Below are 16,630 nucleotides of genomic sequence, written 5' to 3'. Positions count from 1 at the left end.
CGCGAGTGGGAGTTTGGGGGCCGCATGGAGATTTATCTACTTTGCTCTTGTGTGAAACATTTTCGATGCTACCTATGCAGGTACTCAGGTATCGGGTAGTCATCGCAATGTAACTGATCATCTGCCCCGCCAATAGATAGCAGCTGCATGAATGTCACTGCATGACCTATAGCGTGGAGCAACAGATACCTATGAGAGTTCATCCTTTCGGAGAGAAAGAAGAGTATTTATGTGATTGTATAAGAAATTATATCGTCCGAAGTTGGAGAAAATATCCCATCACTCAATAATCTAGCATCAATTCGCGATTACCCAAGTTTATATACATGAACCACCCTCACACCCTCAAGAACTGTTTACTTTACTCTTTCTCGTCTTGCGCTCACTGAGCCATCGCTTCAGGTTCCGAACTCCATGCAAATACAGCCAGGAGAAAGCAAAGACCACGGCGAAATCGAAGATGATATACCCCCAAAATATACCCTAGAGACTGTTAGCCTCTAAACCCATGAGGTACAGAGATAGAACTTACATAGGCCCTCCATTTGTGGGAGTAGAATATGTTGAGACTTTTCGCCTAGAGAATATAGCCCCCGATTAGCTATGTTCGCAATCAAAAGCAGAGGATTAAGGGGCTAACTCACAAACTGATCTCCAATCGAATACTGACAAAACGAGCACATTCCATTCCCGGCATCTCGTACGGATCCACCAGCCTGCTGAGCATACGGCCCGGCATACTCCGCGCAGGTCTGACCAGGTGGAGGACTGAACTGGGCTTCTTCGCGCGGAACACAGCGAACGGGGATATTATGCGTAATGACACCGACGAACCCTTCAAGTAGATAGTGGAACGGCGTGAGCCAGTACATCCAAGATTGCCAAAAGTGTGGCAGGGCCGCATATGGAACGACAACACCACAGAAGGCGGCAATGAATGTGAAGAAACACGGTACAAGCAAACTTGCAAAGAGCTCATTTGGTGCAAATGCGGCGATGAATTGCCCAAATCCGACGTAATATAGTTCAAATAGCATGAGGAGCATCCAAACATAGCCCGAACTGAATGAATCGCGCGGGAACCAGGTGCCCCAGTACCTATGACATCCATGTGAGATTTATATTCAGGCGGTGGGATTCGAGAACCTACCAGCAGTTGAAATAAATCGATCCGGCTACGATGGAATATGGTAACTCTGGGAGGATTGTGCTTGTCACAAAGGCGGCCCATGAGTAGATCTTCGAGTTGGATTCGCGAGATTCGTATAGGCCCCGGAAATGTAGGAATCGAGGTTGGAGTTGCTGGATTAACGGGGGAGAAATGGTCAAGGTCATGAAGACAGAAAAGAGCCTCGACTGCATGTCGATGTAACTATTTCCCAGGTGCCAGAATGTGAAAGTATTGAAGAGACCTGTGAAGATGTGGAGCATGAATTTGCCCTGGTAAAAACATGTTAGGTTAAGCTTGATCTTTCAATGTTCAGATACTCACAAGAATATAGTCTGGAATCCTCCAATATGCCACAAAGGCGCGTTTTGTGACTGCCAATATTTGAACGTGTAGAGGCATTGCAAACTCGCGGTCATCTTTGGTTGTATCATCGCTCTGGGCATCCCGTCGAGAAGAAATGGTTTCCTCGATATCCTCAGAAAGCTGCTTGGATTCTGATGAATTGGCCCATACTTCACCCCAATCCTGGCCCTTGTAATCTGGGTTTCCAGCTCCAATAACTTCCAGCATGTACTATTAAATAGTCAGTATAAGCAGCATACTTGGCTTTGCTATACGTACCTCTGCAGGATTTGCGTGCGGCGAACACTTCTTGCCACCATTTCGTTCAAAATACTCAATGAGCATCTTGGAATCGTTTCCAAGTGGCCCATTATAGACCACACTTCCACCGCTCTTCAGCAATAGAAGCTCGTCAAACTGCTCAAATAAAACAGCAGAAGGTTGATGAATCGTACAGAGGACAGCCTGGCCAGCATCTGCTAGTCTCCGAAGGAATCGTACAATGTTGAACGCAGCAAGTGAATCGAGACCAGAGGTTGGCTCATCCAAAAACAGGAGCAGCTCAGGCTTACTTGCCAGCTCCACTGCGATAGTCAGACGTTTTCGTTGTTCCTGGTTGAGACCCGAGCCCGCAGATCCCACAGTTGCGCCTGCAATAGGTCGCATTTCCAAAAGGTCGATCACTTTCTCGCAATATTCGTATTTCTCTTGCAATGGAACTTCCTTCGGTTGGCGTAAAAGGGCAGAAAATCGGAGAGACTCCCGTACAGTGGCTGTGGGCTCGTGTATATCCATTTGCTCCGCAAAACCAGTTGCTCTTTGGAAGCTTTTGGGAAGAGGTCTGAAAATGTTAGTGAGACATTGAGTACTAATACTGGTAGAACATGAAATACTCACTTTCCATCAACCAAGAAATTGCCGGTGACCACGCCGAAATTGATTCGCTGAGCTAGGGCATTAAGCAGCGTTGTCTTTCTGATCAGATATTAGTAAAGAATGCAGCTTGATTTAATGGTTGTCTTACCCAGCACCAGATGCACCCATCAGTGCAGTAAGCCGGCCTGGCTTGACATAGCCCTGCACATCTTTCAACAGCTGTCTCTCGCCACCTTTGTAGGGAATGGTGTAATTGACATTCTGCCAAGTGAAGATGGACGTGTTCTTGGAAATCCCCTGGACCTTTTGCCCGGCATCTTTGAATTCATCGCCATTCATGTCGGAAGTGCTATCATTCTTCTCAGTTGACTCCTCATCGGCTGGCGGACCGGAATCCTCGATGGCGTCTTGAACTGTCTTGGGTGCCTCGCCCCGTTTGAACACCGTGACTGAGCTTCCACCTTTGTTTGGTCTTTGCAACTCCATTCCTAACATTGTTAAGCAGATGAACAAAATCAACCACCCAATGATGATACCAAGGTTCCGCCAGAGATGAGCTCTGCTATAGGTGTATGCCGTTTCAATATACCTGGATCCATCGACAATTAAAGAGTTTGGGCTACTGCCTTGGATTGCACAGCTCTGGTGAGATGGTGATGTACCTGGTCCGTCGGGGACAATATATGGCGGTTCACACTTGATCTTGAGACCGTAGAATTCATTTGCCATCAAAGCTTCGAATGCATACTGGACGGGGTTGATCCAAATGAGCCATTTTAGCCAAGGGTGCATTTTCCATGGAGGAATCAAATAGCCTTGAGCACTTGCGTTAATTAATGCCAACTTTTCTATAGTAGGGAATGAAAATTACCTGTGTAGACAACTAGCGCTTGGATAGCAACACCAGTAAGACGCGTTGCTTTGATTTTGTCAGTGCCTTCTTTCTATAGATGGTGTTTTATCACTTACCAACGTCCAATGAGGCACACAGAGCTCCTAGGGCACGGAAGAAGGAGTACATAGTCATGGTCAACATAAAAATGAAAAGTAAATTGATAAAGAACTGCGACGCTGTGCGCGCAAGGTTTGCCATGCTAAGGAACATGTTAGCTTTGTCAAATTCAAGATTCTGAGGCAACGTACAAATATACAACCACGTCGAATAGCACGACTTGGATGAGAACCAGAGGCACATCAACCACAACTTGAGCGAGCGCATATGCTGCTGGGCGGTAAAAGGAGCTAGCATGGCGTCAGCATTTCATCTAAAAGTTTCCGTTTAAATCACTGACAAGCTTTTATGTTTCATCAAAATGGGCCGACTCTCAAATGCCGCCGTCAGCTCTGCCATAGCGAGCAATGCATTGAACAACAAGATGAAGAACATGACTCCACCTCTCGTGAAAACGCCAGCACTTCAAGCAGTTAGTAAGTGAATAGTATAGAGCCTTCCATTCAACACACCTTGTGTCAGGCAAGTTATAAAACAGACTCCCAACAATGAGAGCTTGGAATGTAATCACACTCCACTTGCCAATAAGCGATTGCCTGTCACCAAACATCACCAGGAATTGACGGTGTGTAAGAATCCACACCTGCTTGTGAAACGGAACCGTGTAATTCTTCTGCTTCATGTTCTTTCTTGCCGCTTCTCGCTCATGTTCCTCGCTCTTGATCTCCTCCTCGAACTTTTTAATATCTGCAAGCGTGCCTTTGAATGTATCACTTTGACGATATGCCGCTTGAAATTGGTCAGCTGTGCGAGGAATTCGGTCTTCCCAGCCAGGCTTTACGCGTCTTGCATGAGGGTCGCTGACAGACGTCAAGAAGTCGGGTGTTGTCCAACGCGGAGGGCATTCGAAGCCCAGTCTTTCAAAATAGACTTTGGCGTCATGACTAGGACCAAAGAAGGCGCACTTTCCATCCTCAATCAGAATCACCTTGTCAAAAAGATTGAATAGGTTTTCTGAGGCCTGGTAAAGAGCTACTACGGTAGAGACGTGAGCGGTGTTTGTCAAGCTTCGGAGACTCTGGACATATTCCAAGGCTGTACTGGCATCCAAGCCTTTTGTTGAGTTATCCCAACACTGGGTGCTAGCCTTTGTGACCATAGCCTCTGCAATTGAGGTTCTTTTCTTTTCGCCTCCAGAGACTCCACGAATTAGCTCGTTACCAACTTTTGTCCCTAGGGCATGTTCAATCCAGAACAACTTGGCAATCGCCGTAAGGAATGTCTGCTGATAGTCTTTGCGGCTCTCTCCTGGGATACGCGAGGCCTTTTCCGGAGTACGAGTCTTTAATGCAAAAAGCAGAGTATCTCGCACCGACAGAGTTGCATAGTGGAGATCATCCTCGGGGTTGTACAAAACTGGACTTCTGGGTGAGCGCTGCTCCACAGTTTCATAAGAAGAAACACACCTTCAGACCGATAGTGCTTTGCCATCTTTTCGGACTCAGTTCCTCCATATCGCACATCACCTTCAATACTTTCGTATCCAGCTCTTTGGTTGCCAAGCACTTTCAAAAACGTGGAACAACCCGACCCAGGACGACCCAGGACAAGTAGCATCTCTCCAGGGCGTACACAACCCTTGTTTCGGGTCAGCGAAAGTTCCATTCCTGAATCATGAAGATAGTACTCACGCTAAAATCGTCCAAGATTGTTCTAATAGATGGCTTTCCAGTCCCAGTACCCTTTCTCCCACGAGTCAATAGTCGTTTGATGAGCCGGGGTAACCCTAGGAAGATATCTCCGTTGGTAGGCTGGAGCGCAGCACCAAGACCGACACCCTTGACTGTAAGATTCCTCCATACAACTCCAACATGTCGTGTTTTCTCTTCTTCAGAGTTTTCTTTCCGTTCCTGGCCGAACATCCGTGATATCAATCTTTCGATCTGTGCCCATTCCTCCCCTTTTGTTTCGTGTCCGGAGGCATAACTGCGCCGACGACTGATTGTGTTTGCGAGACTCTCATCGTTCAGCCGTGTTCCTGAGGAATTGGATTCGGGTTCTGGGCTAGTAGTGCGGACAGGTTCGAAGTTTTTGGTTATATCTGATCTAACTGACGAGGCGGAACTTGTGGAAGACCCGGGATGATTAGTGGTGGGCTTAGGGTATGAGGCTGATGTTGGCTCGTCCGCTGCCGAGTGCCCCTTTTCCATATTTGCTGTTGAATTCTCTGGTTTGACAATATACAAAGTTGTTTGCTCTCGGTTCAAGTATGTCGGTAGTCAAAGTGATACAACGGGGATACTAGGCGACCCCTCTGTAATTTAGTTGTATAGTGACAGATACACTCATTATTGTCACAGGTAATGGGAAAGGAAAACATATCGGGGGTGTCGATATTACGTCAAAGTCTCCTACAACCTGGAAGCAACCTTGGAAGGAGTCGGTGTCGGAGGCTCAACTCGCCGAGTATGCGACGCATCGAGACAATCCAGTTCCAGGAGCCAATCATTACGAATCATCTGACTATATCTGCATGATTCAAACACCGATAAGTCCGATCATATTGTGGTGTTGGGATCGGGTGGCCATGTGAGGTTTGGATTCTCGGTAGGTTTGTACTCCGATCGTGAGGTCATCGATCGTACATGTTTGGCCTGGGATCTAGACCTTGACTTTCTTGTTTTGATGTCGCATTTTCCTTTGCATATGAGATTATTATCTACAAAATTGGGGCATAGAGATCGCCCTGGCTGTAGTATGTCGCATTAATGATCTCCTGTGAAGGCAATGACGTCTAATATGTTTGGGCAGCTGGCACGACGGAAAACCTTCATATCTTGATTATAAATACAGGTACTGTAATCAAAAGGCAATGAAAGATAGGGAAATGGAAAGCGGAAAAAATGTATAAAACGATACAACGCAAGGGGTACTGACGAGCATAGAATTTACCTCCACTTTGTAATAGCTCCTCCATTTAACAAAAAGGAATTTAACAAAAAGGAGGAATTATACAATCTTATATGAATGATCGATCAAAACTAAGTTGTTATCAAGAGCAAAACAATCAATCGAGCAACCTGCAAAACAACCTCAAGCGCTGTCAGTATTACCTAGTGAGCCGTAGCTATATCCACGGGGGTTGTTCCCGATGGTATCACTAACTGCTGTCATGGCATAAGAAGGAATTGGTTTGCCATACGATGGGGACAATGCTACCTACGTAACAGGAAAGTAGCTCGATCGCATCCAGGTAATTTCACTATCATTGTCTCGTCATCATAGCAGGAGCGCTTTACAAGCGCCGATAACCTTGCAGCTAGAGCTGGTAAATACAACAGTCTTGGACAAAACTAAAATGTTTATAAACAATGTATGGCAATTTATACTCAAGATACATATTCAGGGGCAATGTGGCGAACGTTGTGAAGGACTTATTCGGTTCATGCCTCCATATTGTGTCTAGTATGGCCCGGAAAACGCGGCAGATCGAGGCATCGGGGAGGCATTCCTTTCTCAAGGTTAAAGCTCGACGGCATAATTACCACATACCCTAAGTCTCCGTAAGTCTAGTGGTATCTCTACCTAATAAATCTGGCAATTCCCATCAGAGAACAAGATTATGTCCACCATTCGACTAAGTGATTCTTAGTTGACTATTCCCGAGGAGCATTATCCCAATGAAGTCCCATCGAGCTCACAAATTCCTGCGGAAGGTTTTGGGATTTTTCAATTTGTCTCCTTCCAAGAAACGGGCATCCAGATCACGCCGCAAGTAAGCAACCCTCTCCCTCTACTTGTGAATAATAACGAACAACTGATACAGTGCCAAACTGTGGTGTGTTGCAACCACCGCCGCCCCTTTCTACAGCGTCGCAGCTGCACAAGACGTTGATAGAGTCAGAAAAGAAGGCCAAGGCAATGACATTGCCCAGTACAGCCTCGGCACGACTCTTGAAAGGCCGATCTCAAGCCGCGAACAGCTCGAGTCGCGCATCGTGAAGCTCTGGAAAAAGGTCTGGCTGGGTTTGTATCAAATCAATGACAACAAGGAAAGATACCACATTGAGCGCATCGAGGCCCTTTACTTGGGAGCCGGAATGATCCGTACATACCGCGTAGGCGAAATGCGCGTCCTGCGGCGTCGATTCATGCGAGTTGAGACCAACAACGGTATCGCCGCCATGAAACTGTTCCCTGTCCTTTCTTTTCCAACCCTCCTAGCTATGGTGCACATTCTGGAAGCCTACGAAAGTGAGATTCCGAACTTGGAGTTACTTTATTCTATTTTGCGGAATGGCCAGCTTGGCCTGTACGAGACTGAGGATGCTCAGGACCGCGCTACGGTTGTGCAGTCGGATTATGACGCGATTGCGAAGCCCATGGAGAAGAGAATTCATCAGTATGATATTCGCATGGATGTGCTGAACATGGAAATTTGCGATGAAGCGATGGGTTTCCCTGGCCACCTGAAGGGACAGCATGTCTACATGAAAGTGTTCCCGAACTGATGGTGATGATTATTTGGGCTACAAAATATCTCATTAGAGGGCCTCTATCATTCCAATTTTCTTAATAAGTGGCCTCTTTAGCTCAGTGGTAGAGCGCCGTACTCGTAATACGGAGGTCATCGGATCAATCCCGATAGGAGGCACTTATTTTTTTTGATCTTTTACTGTCATTGCTTAGTCAGCAATTTTGATTCGGCGACAGAGCCCATAGAAATATAATACTAGCAGCTATATATTAGCCAATAAAATATAATACAAACAGTGCAAATATTCTAATTGTGAGCGACCCACTTCCCAACTGACCAGGTGAGCTGCATTCTGCCCATAGATCTATGTGATAGCCAGATTGAAACTAATTTTGCTTCGTCACTAGCCTCATAGGATACTCCGTTTTCCTAACCAAAACCAGTATTAGACGATGAGAAATGTACGATACGAAATTCTCTGACTCATCAGATAAATATATAATGTAACAGGTTCGCTTTAAATCTCCTTTGCTTTGTACTCACGATAAGCTTTGAATTCCAAGCCTTGAGGTGATAATTGATTCTTAGCACATCGATGTCAGTAGATTGAATTTGTTCTATTTTCCTATCATATCTATAGCATGCTCAAAGCCAAGAAGTAAACGACGGATCGACCGCTTCAAACATGCGCATAACCGCTCTTGTAACTACCGGATATCCCATGATAACATCATGCAGCCCAGTCTTCAATATTTCTTCTCGAATAACACCGTTATCAGTCTTCCATTCCATGATAGACCCAGCTGCCCCAAGGTCTGTTTTGGAGTCCAGCTTCTTCTGTTCAAGGTCATCATAACTGATCCCTGCAGGCGTCGACGCATTGACTGCATGCCAAAAAAGCAATTCGGAGTGATGCCATGGAATGTCATAGTCATCCTCTGCATGAATTATCGTCAGGCGATAATCCTCTCCACTTTGCTCATTCGCGCGAATGTATTGCGCAATCGAGTCTTTGCTTGACCACTTGTCGCGAATGAATCTTTGAAGATATTTAAAAACTAGTGAAAACCTCGCAGGAGGTGATATGATCGGAATGGTGCCCGCCACACGGTAAGTTGAGACTCATGTCGCGACGTCAACGAACGGCGCAGTGAGAATGGTTCCTGCGAAGACCACAGGCGGGTCTTGTATTGCGAGGTGTTTGGATACAGCAATGCTCACAGCTGTACCCATAGATTGTGCGAAGATGAGAATCGGCGAGGGAGGGATTCCAGCAATATTCGTTGCCCAGTCGATTGCGGAAAGGGCATCAATGATGAGTCCTGTTTCTGAGGGCGAACCAGTGCTTTTGCCAAAGCCGCGATAGTCAAATGTCAAAACATGTATTTTATTGGGATTGCCGGCAGATAATGCGTGGTAATTAGGGACTCTGTAGCCCGAGGCGACAGTTCCTCCAGCTCCATGCATGTGGATAATCAATCGAACTTCGGGATCGTTCCGCAGTAGCTGGAATCCGAGTCGAGACTTAACATCAGAGACAAATTCCACAGGTTCCTCGAGAAGCGAAATTTCATTCTTGCGATATAATTCTGCTGGAAGGATATGCCAAGCGTATAGTCGCTCACCGTCCGTAGTCTTGATTGGAAAGGGGATGACTTGATTTCTCAGAAAACCAAAAGCCTCTGAGACATTGAGGTCCTTGAGCCACGCCATCTGAATTGCATGGAGGTATACGACATGTGATTGGAAGGTCGATGTCATGAGTAGCCCGAGTAGGATCGCATACAAGCCGACGAAAATTGCTACTGGTATTGACACATATGTCACACCAGAAGCGGCGATATCTCTCGCCTTCATCTTGAGGCGAGAAAGCCTGAATACAGGAGGTCAAAAAGATCGTTCACAGATGTGGGGTTCAAGCCATCATCCACAGGAACATGATTTGTCGCGATTTGATAAGATATATGAAGCGAATCAGTCTTGAAATAGGAAATAGGATGCCTTGGATAAGAAGTGTGATGATATTAGAAACAGCTACATGACTTAGCCCGGGCATTCGGCGCTTGCTGAAACGTGTACCGGACCGTCCCATGTGTGCGGAATGGGTATGCCCGTGCTTCGGCCCGCCGCCTGGTGGGTTGTTGTTCAGTACTGTTAGCTAGGTAGAGATTTCGATTTTGAATTTCCTGGGCTGATGAAGAGGCAAATAACACTGGCCGCAAGTCATAGGGAAGACACAGCAAAGCTTGTGATTGTTGGTGGGGGAGGAATTGTGTTTAAGATAATCATATCAATGAAGTTAGTGCGAGACATATCATCCCTGCACGGATCATTCTCAATAAAAACCCCGGGTTTGTCCTGTCACTTTGCGTCACCTGAATCTGAATGCTGCGACAATACTCCAATCAGTATCACACGGAGAAGTTGGGCTGAAGCTCATACTAGACTCGAGTTTGGAAGCTTACCGGCCCCGCTTTCGGACCGGCCCCACCGAAGTCAGGTGACATGTCAATATATAAACAAAGACGTGCCCACATGTTTCGACTCCACTTGTAGGGCCTCCCACAATGTCACTGCAAACCCTCCCGGTTGAAATTGCTTTCATCTGATAGGCAGTAATTTACTCTGGAAACAAGAGGCATGCTGTCTACTAGTCTCTAAGTGGTGGTGCACTCTTGCAGAGTCTATTCTACTCGAAGACTTGGTTCTCAATACAAACCACCTTATACATCTCCCCATGCAGACTTCTGCTAAGCTCAAAGTATTTGTGCAGCAGCTCACAGTCGATATGAAGGATATCCTAAACTAGCACGACCCTAAACATAAACAGTTGACTGAATGCGTCGATCGATTGCTGCCTCATTGTTCCAGACTGATAGGTCTCAATTTGCACGCACAGAACGATTTCAACCCCGAAGAACCGTTGGCACCTCCTTGAAGCTACCTCGAAACGTGGTCACCGTCGCCTACAAAGCTGCTAGAAATGTTTCAATGTTCCAAGATCCGCGAGCTCGTTATTGACACCTGTGGCTCTAACATCAAGGGCGGAGTGCATATCTGTCCACAACTGGCGCTTCATATTTCTTCTTACGCTCTATTTGCTTGAGGATGGGTAGGATTCGTTCTCAGGTACTTGGCTTCAAGCACGACTCCAAGATTGAGATCATTATCATCAGCCTGAGTCTTCTGGAGCCCAATCACTTTAGTGCAGGCTTTATTCGTTATTGCACAGAGTCGAAATCAGTGCACTGGTTGTATGAAGACATGATTACCGCTGCCACAAAGGTCGCAATAAGCCACCCTTGCATAAAAATGCTGAGGATTACTAGCTCATGAACACCCTTATTTAGAGATGTTATCTACGGATTGCATCAATGGGACTGGGGTGATTATGGGCAACCCAAGTCAGACGATGGAGAAATATCCGACCAAAAAATGTTTTCTCCTGATATCAAGGATAATGAGACATTAATCTGAACTATTGCCTCACATAAGAGTTGCAGTCGTGCTCACCAATCGACCAGGCAGTACCTGGCTCCTTTGGCGTTTCAATTCCACAAAATAATTTGGAACACAGAAGTCTATACGGACTCTTCTGCCTCTGACCTTAATAATCTGGGATCGCCGTCATTGGATAAAGATGTCAAAATGGAAATAACATGATGGTTGATTCTGATATCATAATTCTTAATAATAACTTGGCTATTACAGTGCTAAAGCAATTCGGGCTTCCTAGCCCATGTCAAAAACGTCCCACACGCCAAGCAAAACCAGACAGCTTTATGAAGACAGCCTTTTCACAAAGTCCTGAGCCTTTGCAGTAGGTAAAATATCTAGTTCTGCCAGACGATATTGCTTTGCAGTGAGATGATAAAGCATATATCCTGACATAATTGATTCTAGGCTGATAGAGAGCCTAGAATGAGACATTCCTATCTCACGCAGATGGCGAATTGCATCAACAGGATCATCAAAAAGCGTTTGCAGAAATTGAATCGACTAATTAGTAAATGCCCAGTCTAAGTACCAAAGACAAATCAAAATTGAACACGCCTCTACTGATGTCTCTGCCAACGAAAACCATGCAGGGCGCCTAAACAAGACGCAAAAGCAAAAAAAATTGATTTTGAGCTGACGCGGAAAGTTTTACTAATTCTGTGCGGTTCTTTTGGCGTAGTTTACACTTGGCAGAAGATAATCTGAAGCTTTACGCCTTCATCCATCCATCCTCATTCTGGTCTGGGAAGCTCTCGCGGTATGGATATTTCTCAATCCATTCCTCGGCACCAAGGACTGTTGCGTGTTTCTCATAGAATTCGCTGAGCACATCGTTGAGCTCTGTAAAGTATAAGTAAATCGTGAAATTCATCTAGAGGCATACTGATGTCACTCACTTTCAACTGCAATAGGTTCTGAAGGTTGCAGGGAGAACCGCGAGATGCCCTCTCTCCATAGCACCAGTGCGGCGGGAATGGGAGTACCTAAACAGATGAGCGTTTGTCCCATTTCCACTTGGGCCTGAATGCAACCATACCTCGCTCGATAGAGATGACGGAAGGATCTAAAACACACTTTCCGTCGTTGACATCCTCCTGGTACCGTTCGAGATCAAACCTGAGCATTTGCTGCATCAAGCGAGAATTGGGCATAAAAATCGGCCCGTTGGAGTCTTGTGATGGAATCAGTACACTGTGTCATTTCAAAATACCGAACACAATAAATGGGAAGAAGTTGACTCACAGGGGCTGGATTTGGAGATGCTCGCGTGAACCAATCCATCTTCGGATACTTTGATGCCATCCTTTCTGTAGCGGGTCTCGTCCTGTGTCGAGTCATACATTGTCGCATTCCGCTCTAGCTGGAATCGATACATTGTGGCTGGGAAAGAAGTATGTGTAGAAAGTAGGGAGAACTTTCGGACATTTCCGGGGTTGAACCGGGTGGCCTTCATCCAGTGGTTGGCGAGCATGATGATAGTGTGTATCAAGCCTATTCCAGGGGGAAAGTCACCGGAAGCTTGGTATTCAACGAATACCAAAGATGATTTAAGACGATGGAACGGGGATTCAGAATCTCGCACGCAATTTTCGGAAGAGCTGGCAATTTAGAAGTATAGAGATAAAGGCTCGCGCAGGGGAACAAGTGACGTCCGAGGCTGAACTGCCTAGGCGGTCAGCCGGCTGTGGAGCCGGGCCCGGTGTGTCTATTTGAACTTCCCATCTCAGTCCCAACAACAGCTAACCGTATATGAACTTCTAATTTACAGGCAATGCCCGTATTAGCAGGAAGCGAGCCTGTTCAAACACTGCTAATGGTATGGATTTGATGTATGACATCCTCCTTCTATTGATTCCGATTGCAATAACTGCATTCTCACTACTCCGTAATGAACGACTCTTTGTATTTTGATATACCTTTTATGGTCGCCGATGTCTTCTTGAATGGAATACCATATTTTTCGATATTCACTGAGAACGCCAAGATCTTTCTCGTCAAATCTACTCCTTCCATCCTTGCTGATTCCCTGCTTCACTACTGGCAAAAATTAAATCATTTTAAATGCAAACCATGCAAACATGTCTGTTGGCTTGTCTTTGTCAGACCTCCTTTGTCTGGGGAGTCCATGCAGACGCTTTTCTCTAAATTATTCAATAAAATATCCTTTCCACTAACTTCTTCTGAGCTCATAATTAACCATACAACTGCAGAACTTACTTGGTAGTACCCTCAGAAAGAACCATCGCTGAACAATGTCAAGCCAGAGAGGAGTTGCTAGAAAGAGTCCAACGATCACCCATATGATAATAGAAAAATCCAAAGACTTGATGTATAGGGATCGAGCAGGAAATTACTGACACTGGGCAAATTGAGAGATATTACAAGAGAGATTCTGAGACTTTTCATTCTCTCTTTTCCTCTAAATCACCAACATTTACTTCAACTAATTTTGCAAGGATTGCCGGAAGATATTCTTTCTTACTCCATTGGTTCGGGTCAGATGATTTGACCGGCAGGATCATATACCAATACATTACATTTGAAGTGCCTTCTATCAATTCATCTGCACAGATTAGTGGGGATTCCTCGGTGTATACATAGGTGGCAAAGCATCTACTCATATACACTTCTTCTTCTGTGGTAAGAGGCATTGTCCCACAGAAAATTTATTTATTGATATGGGTATTCTTCGTCAGTCATGAGTTTTTGGTTCAGTAATCGACAATCCGAGTGCGTATATGTTCCACCAAGTCAGCGGGCAACTCTTCCGGCTTCACCAGGCCCAGTTGCAGTAGATCAGACCAAAAGAACATGGCTCTGTCTTGGGCATAGGCCAAGTAATCAAAACCCTCTTCTTCTTCGGCATCAGATTCCACCGGGGGTGTCACGGGCGCTTGTGAGCTGGCAAGACCTTCTGCATCATCGGAAACGCCAGCCATCTTGGCGATTCCTTCTTTCATACCTGGTATTTTGGCTTGGACGATACCCCATGTCGCCCAATTTACTGAGCTGATTACACGCCAAAGACGTGTTTGTTTCATCAAGTCGCGTACTCCCTTTTCTAACTCTTGCTCGATAGATTGGGCTTGGTGCCAGCTGGGCTCTGTGGGATTTTCGTCCAGATCTAGTGGGGTGATAGCCGGGGCATTGCGACCAGAAATGACTGGCGACATGTGTCCAGCAGCAACACTCGCGGGACGATGTGTCAAGTAATTTGAGATGAAGCGATATTGCTCTTCTGGAGTTGGGTAGGCGCGGTTATTGCAGGCCCATGAGCGCTCTTCATCGTGGTAGTTGTAACACCATTCGGTCTAAACTGGTCAGAAATGATGCATCAGAGGCCAGCATTGCTTCAGACTTACAAAGTGATTGGCGAACTCATACCCGCGGGTGTTTGCCGACGCATACTCGAAATCGATGACAACAAGCTGCTTATGCTCATTCGCGGGGAGGAGCAGCGGCGATTCCGTAGCCGGTTGCATTCGGAGTAGATTACCATATTGAGTCTATACAGGTCAGCACCAAGAAAGTTCAAAGGCACGTGAAAACATACATCGTTGTGGGCGAATACGAGTTGCCGCTTGATCTCTTCCATTCCACCACAGGTGGCGACAAGCCAAGTCCTATATTGGTCCACGGCCTTGCGGAACATCGACCACGGCACGCCGAAAACAAACCCGCGCCGCCGCCATGATTCAGTCGCCGCCTTAGCCTTATTTTCCGGTGATTGCACCTCTTTGTCCAACCACGACGTCAACTTCTCACAGTGATCGACCCATTTTTCGTAATCCTGGAAGACTCTCGGTCCACCTTCTCGCTCCTCCTTAAGAAGGTCTATGCCATCATGAAGCTCACGCATTCGTTTCGCAATATGCTTAGCAGTCTCTGGAATCCGTAGATCCTTCGCTGTCAACGTGCGAGCCTCTAAAAATTGCTCGAATCGACCATTTTTGAATGTTCCGAGTACGCGGGGGCCAATGTTCTTTCGACCAAGGCGGCGCAATATCTGCAGTTCCTTCTCACGGTCAATCAAGTGCTCAGCCTGAGGACCGTAAATCCGAAGCAGAAGTTTTCTATAGTATCATTAGTCGTGATAAAATAGAACAGATCCCCATAATATACTGACGGTGGAGGCTTCCTGGGAACCAAGGAGTTGGAGTCACTCTTCGGGGGAGGAAGGTTCTTAGGCGGCTGAACCACATACACCGCGTTAGTTAACGCACCACTGAGTCGCACGACCTCGATGTCATTTGCTTTTGCCGTTGGCACTTTGCGCCAGCCTCTGAGTTGCAAAGTATGCGCAAGTCGCAGGATCTCTGCCCTAAATATCTGCCAAGCTTCCCGATCCTTGGAGCGCTTTGAAGATGTGCTGATGTCAACAATATCGTCATCTGCGGCGACACTTGAGTTGTAGGCCAGGGTCTTGGAGTTATCAAGGACAGCCTCTACTCCGGGAACAGGAGCATCAAAATCAGCGTAGTCTGAGTCCGAAGCAGAGCCCCGGCGAAGTCCTTTGGGTCGGCGCCGAGATGCCCGACTCACAGACTGGAGTGCATCCAACGAATCTAGACCGCGCGAGCGCGAGTACTGCACAAGGATCTCTTCCAACTTCTCCAGGGGCAAGACAGACCCAGAACAACTTCGAGGTTCCTCCGACGCTCGGGGAGCACTGGTAGAGCCATCCCTCTGTTTCGAGGTGGCTTCAGCCTGTTTGGCTTTGTGAACAGTTTGCCGAGACTTCTCATTTTGCAGCCATTCAGATACTTGGTGAAATAATTTTAACTGGAGATCTTCTTCAGGTTTTGTAGGCCAATCATTATCTTCCAATGTCAGAGTACCTAACTTGGCGCTTGCCTGGCTGCTTATCGTGGAAGGCATGTGAGTAGGCTGGACTGCAGGGCGGGCAGTGGCTTTAGGCACAGGCGCGCGATACTGCTTTAGAGACGATGTGTCGGGTGGAGAGGCAGGTGTGGTTCCACCTGCATGCAAGGACTTGCGTGAAGGAATGTTCAAGCCGGTTCCCGAAATAGGGGGCGAGTCTACTGGCAATCGGTAAGTCTAGGTCTGAAGAAACGTCAAGACGTGGGGTGCCGCAATCCCATCAACGTCTAGAAAAGAATGAAAATAAAGGCGGGGGTGGTGTTGTCAAAGCAGTGTTAGGGCAATATGAGGAGAGAAAGCTTACCTGCTACTTCGGGGTCATAGCCACCATTCTTGTCGGAGGACATGGGGTCTGAGCGCCACGAATGAGTGAGGTGGCGTTTGGAAACAGGGGGGTGTCGATGACGGTGAACGACACGGCCAAGGATGTCTG

General features: G+C 46.6%; 5 protein-coding genes across 5 annotated transcripts; 1 reads left to right on the top strand and 4 right to left on the bottom strand.

Moving 5' to 3' along the window:
- Nucleotides 1-345: 345 nt before the first annotated feature.
- Nucleotides 346-5,551, bottom strand: N7508_001316 (putative ABC transporter; the record flags this gene model as incomplete). Its single annotated transcript, XM_058459382.1, has 15 exons — nt 346-483; nt 533-577; nt 645-1,098; nt 1,151-1,440; nt 1,493-1,744; nt 1,793-2,354; nt 2,411-2,488; nt 2,538-3,237; nt 3,261-3,308; nt 3,359-3,483; nt 3,533-3,631; nt 3,682-3,804; nt 3,854-4,757; nt 4,808-4,979; nt 5,033-5,551. The coding sequence occupies 15 exons, from the start codon at nt 5,549-5,551 to the stop codon at nt 346-348; spliced, it is 4,509 nt and encodes a 1,502-aa protein (XP_058322914.1).
- A 1,470-nt stretch (nt 5,552-7,021) lies between these two features.
- On the top strand, nt 7,022-7,852 carry N7508_001315 (uncharacterized protein; the record flags this gene model as incomplete). Its single annotated transcript, XM_058459381.1, has 2 exons — nt 7,022-7,116; nt 7,168-7,852. 2 exons carry the CDS (start codon nt 7,022-7,024, stop codon nt 7,850-7,852), a joined length of 780 nt encoding a protein of 259 aa, XP_058322913.1.
- Nucleotides 7,853-8,463: 611 nt separating this feature from the next.
- N7508_001314 (alpha/beta hydrolase) lies at nt 8,464-9,675 on the bottom strand (the record flags this gene model as incomplete). The annotated part of the gene is made up of 2 exons (XM_058459380.1): nt 8,464-8,857; nt 8,963-9,675. The coding sequence occupies 2 exons, from the start codon at nt 9,673-9,675 to the stop codon at nt 8,464-8,466; spliced, it is 1,107 nt and encodes a 368-aa protein (XP_058322912.1).
- Nucleotides 9,676-12,025: 2,350 nt separating this feature from the next.
- On the bottom strand, nt 12,026-12,787 carry N7508_001313 (uncharacterized protein; the record flags this gene model as incomplete). Its single annotated transcript, XM_058459379.1, has 4 exons — nt 12,026-12,156; nt 12,213-12,299; nt 12,353-12,487; nt 12,559-12,787. 4 exons carry the CDS (start codon nt 12,785-12,787, stop codon nt 12,026-12,028), a joined length of 582 nt encoding a protein of 193 aa, XP_058322911.1.
- A 1,240-nt stretch (nt 12,788-14,027) lies between these two features.
- On the bottom strand, nt 14,028-16,544 carry N7508_001312 (choline/ethanolamine kinase; the record flags this gene model as incomplete). Its single annotated transcript, XM_058459378.1, has 5 exons — nt 14,028-14,627; nt 14,679-14,822; nt 14,870-15,389; nt 15,443-16,358; nt 16,502-16,544. 5 exons carry the CDS (start codon nt 16,542-16,544, stop codon nt 14,028-14,030), a joined length of 2,223 nt encoding a protein of 740 aa, XP_058322910.1.
- Nucleotides 16,545-16,630: the final 86 nt, after the last annotated feature.

Source organism: Penicillium antarcticum (genome assembly GCF_028974205.1).
Source record: "Penicillium antarcticum strain IBT 31339 chromosome Unknown utg000002l_segment0_segment0, whole genome shotgun sequence".
NCBI lineage: Eukaryota > Fungi > Ascomycota > Eurotiomycetes > Eurotiales > Aspergillaceae > Penicillium > Penicillium antarcticum.
The sequence above is the reverse complement of the archived record's forward strand: the minus strand, read 5'-3'. Positions and strand labels throughout refer to the sequence as shown.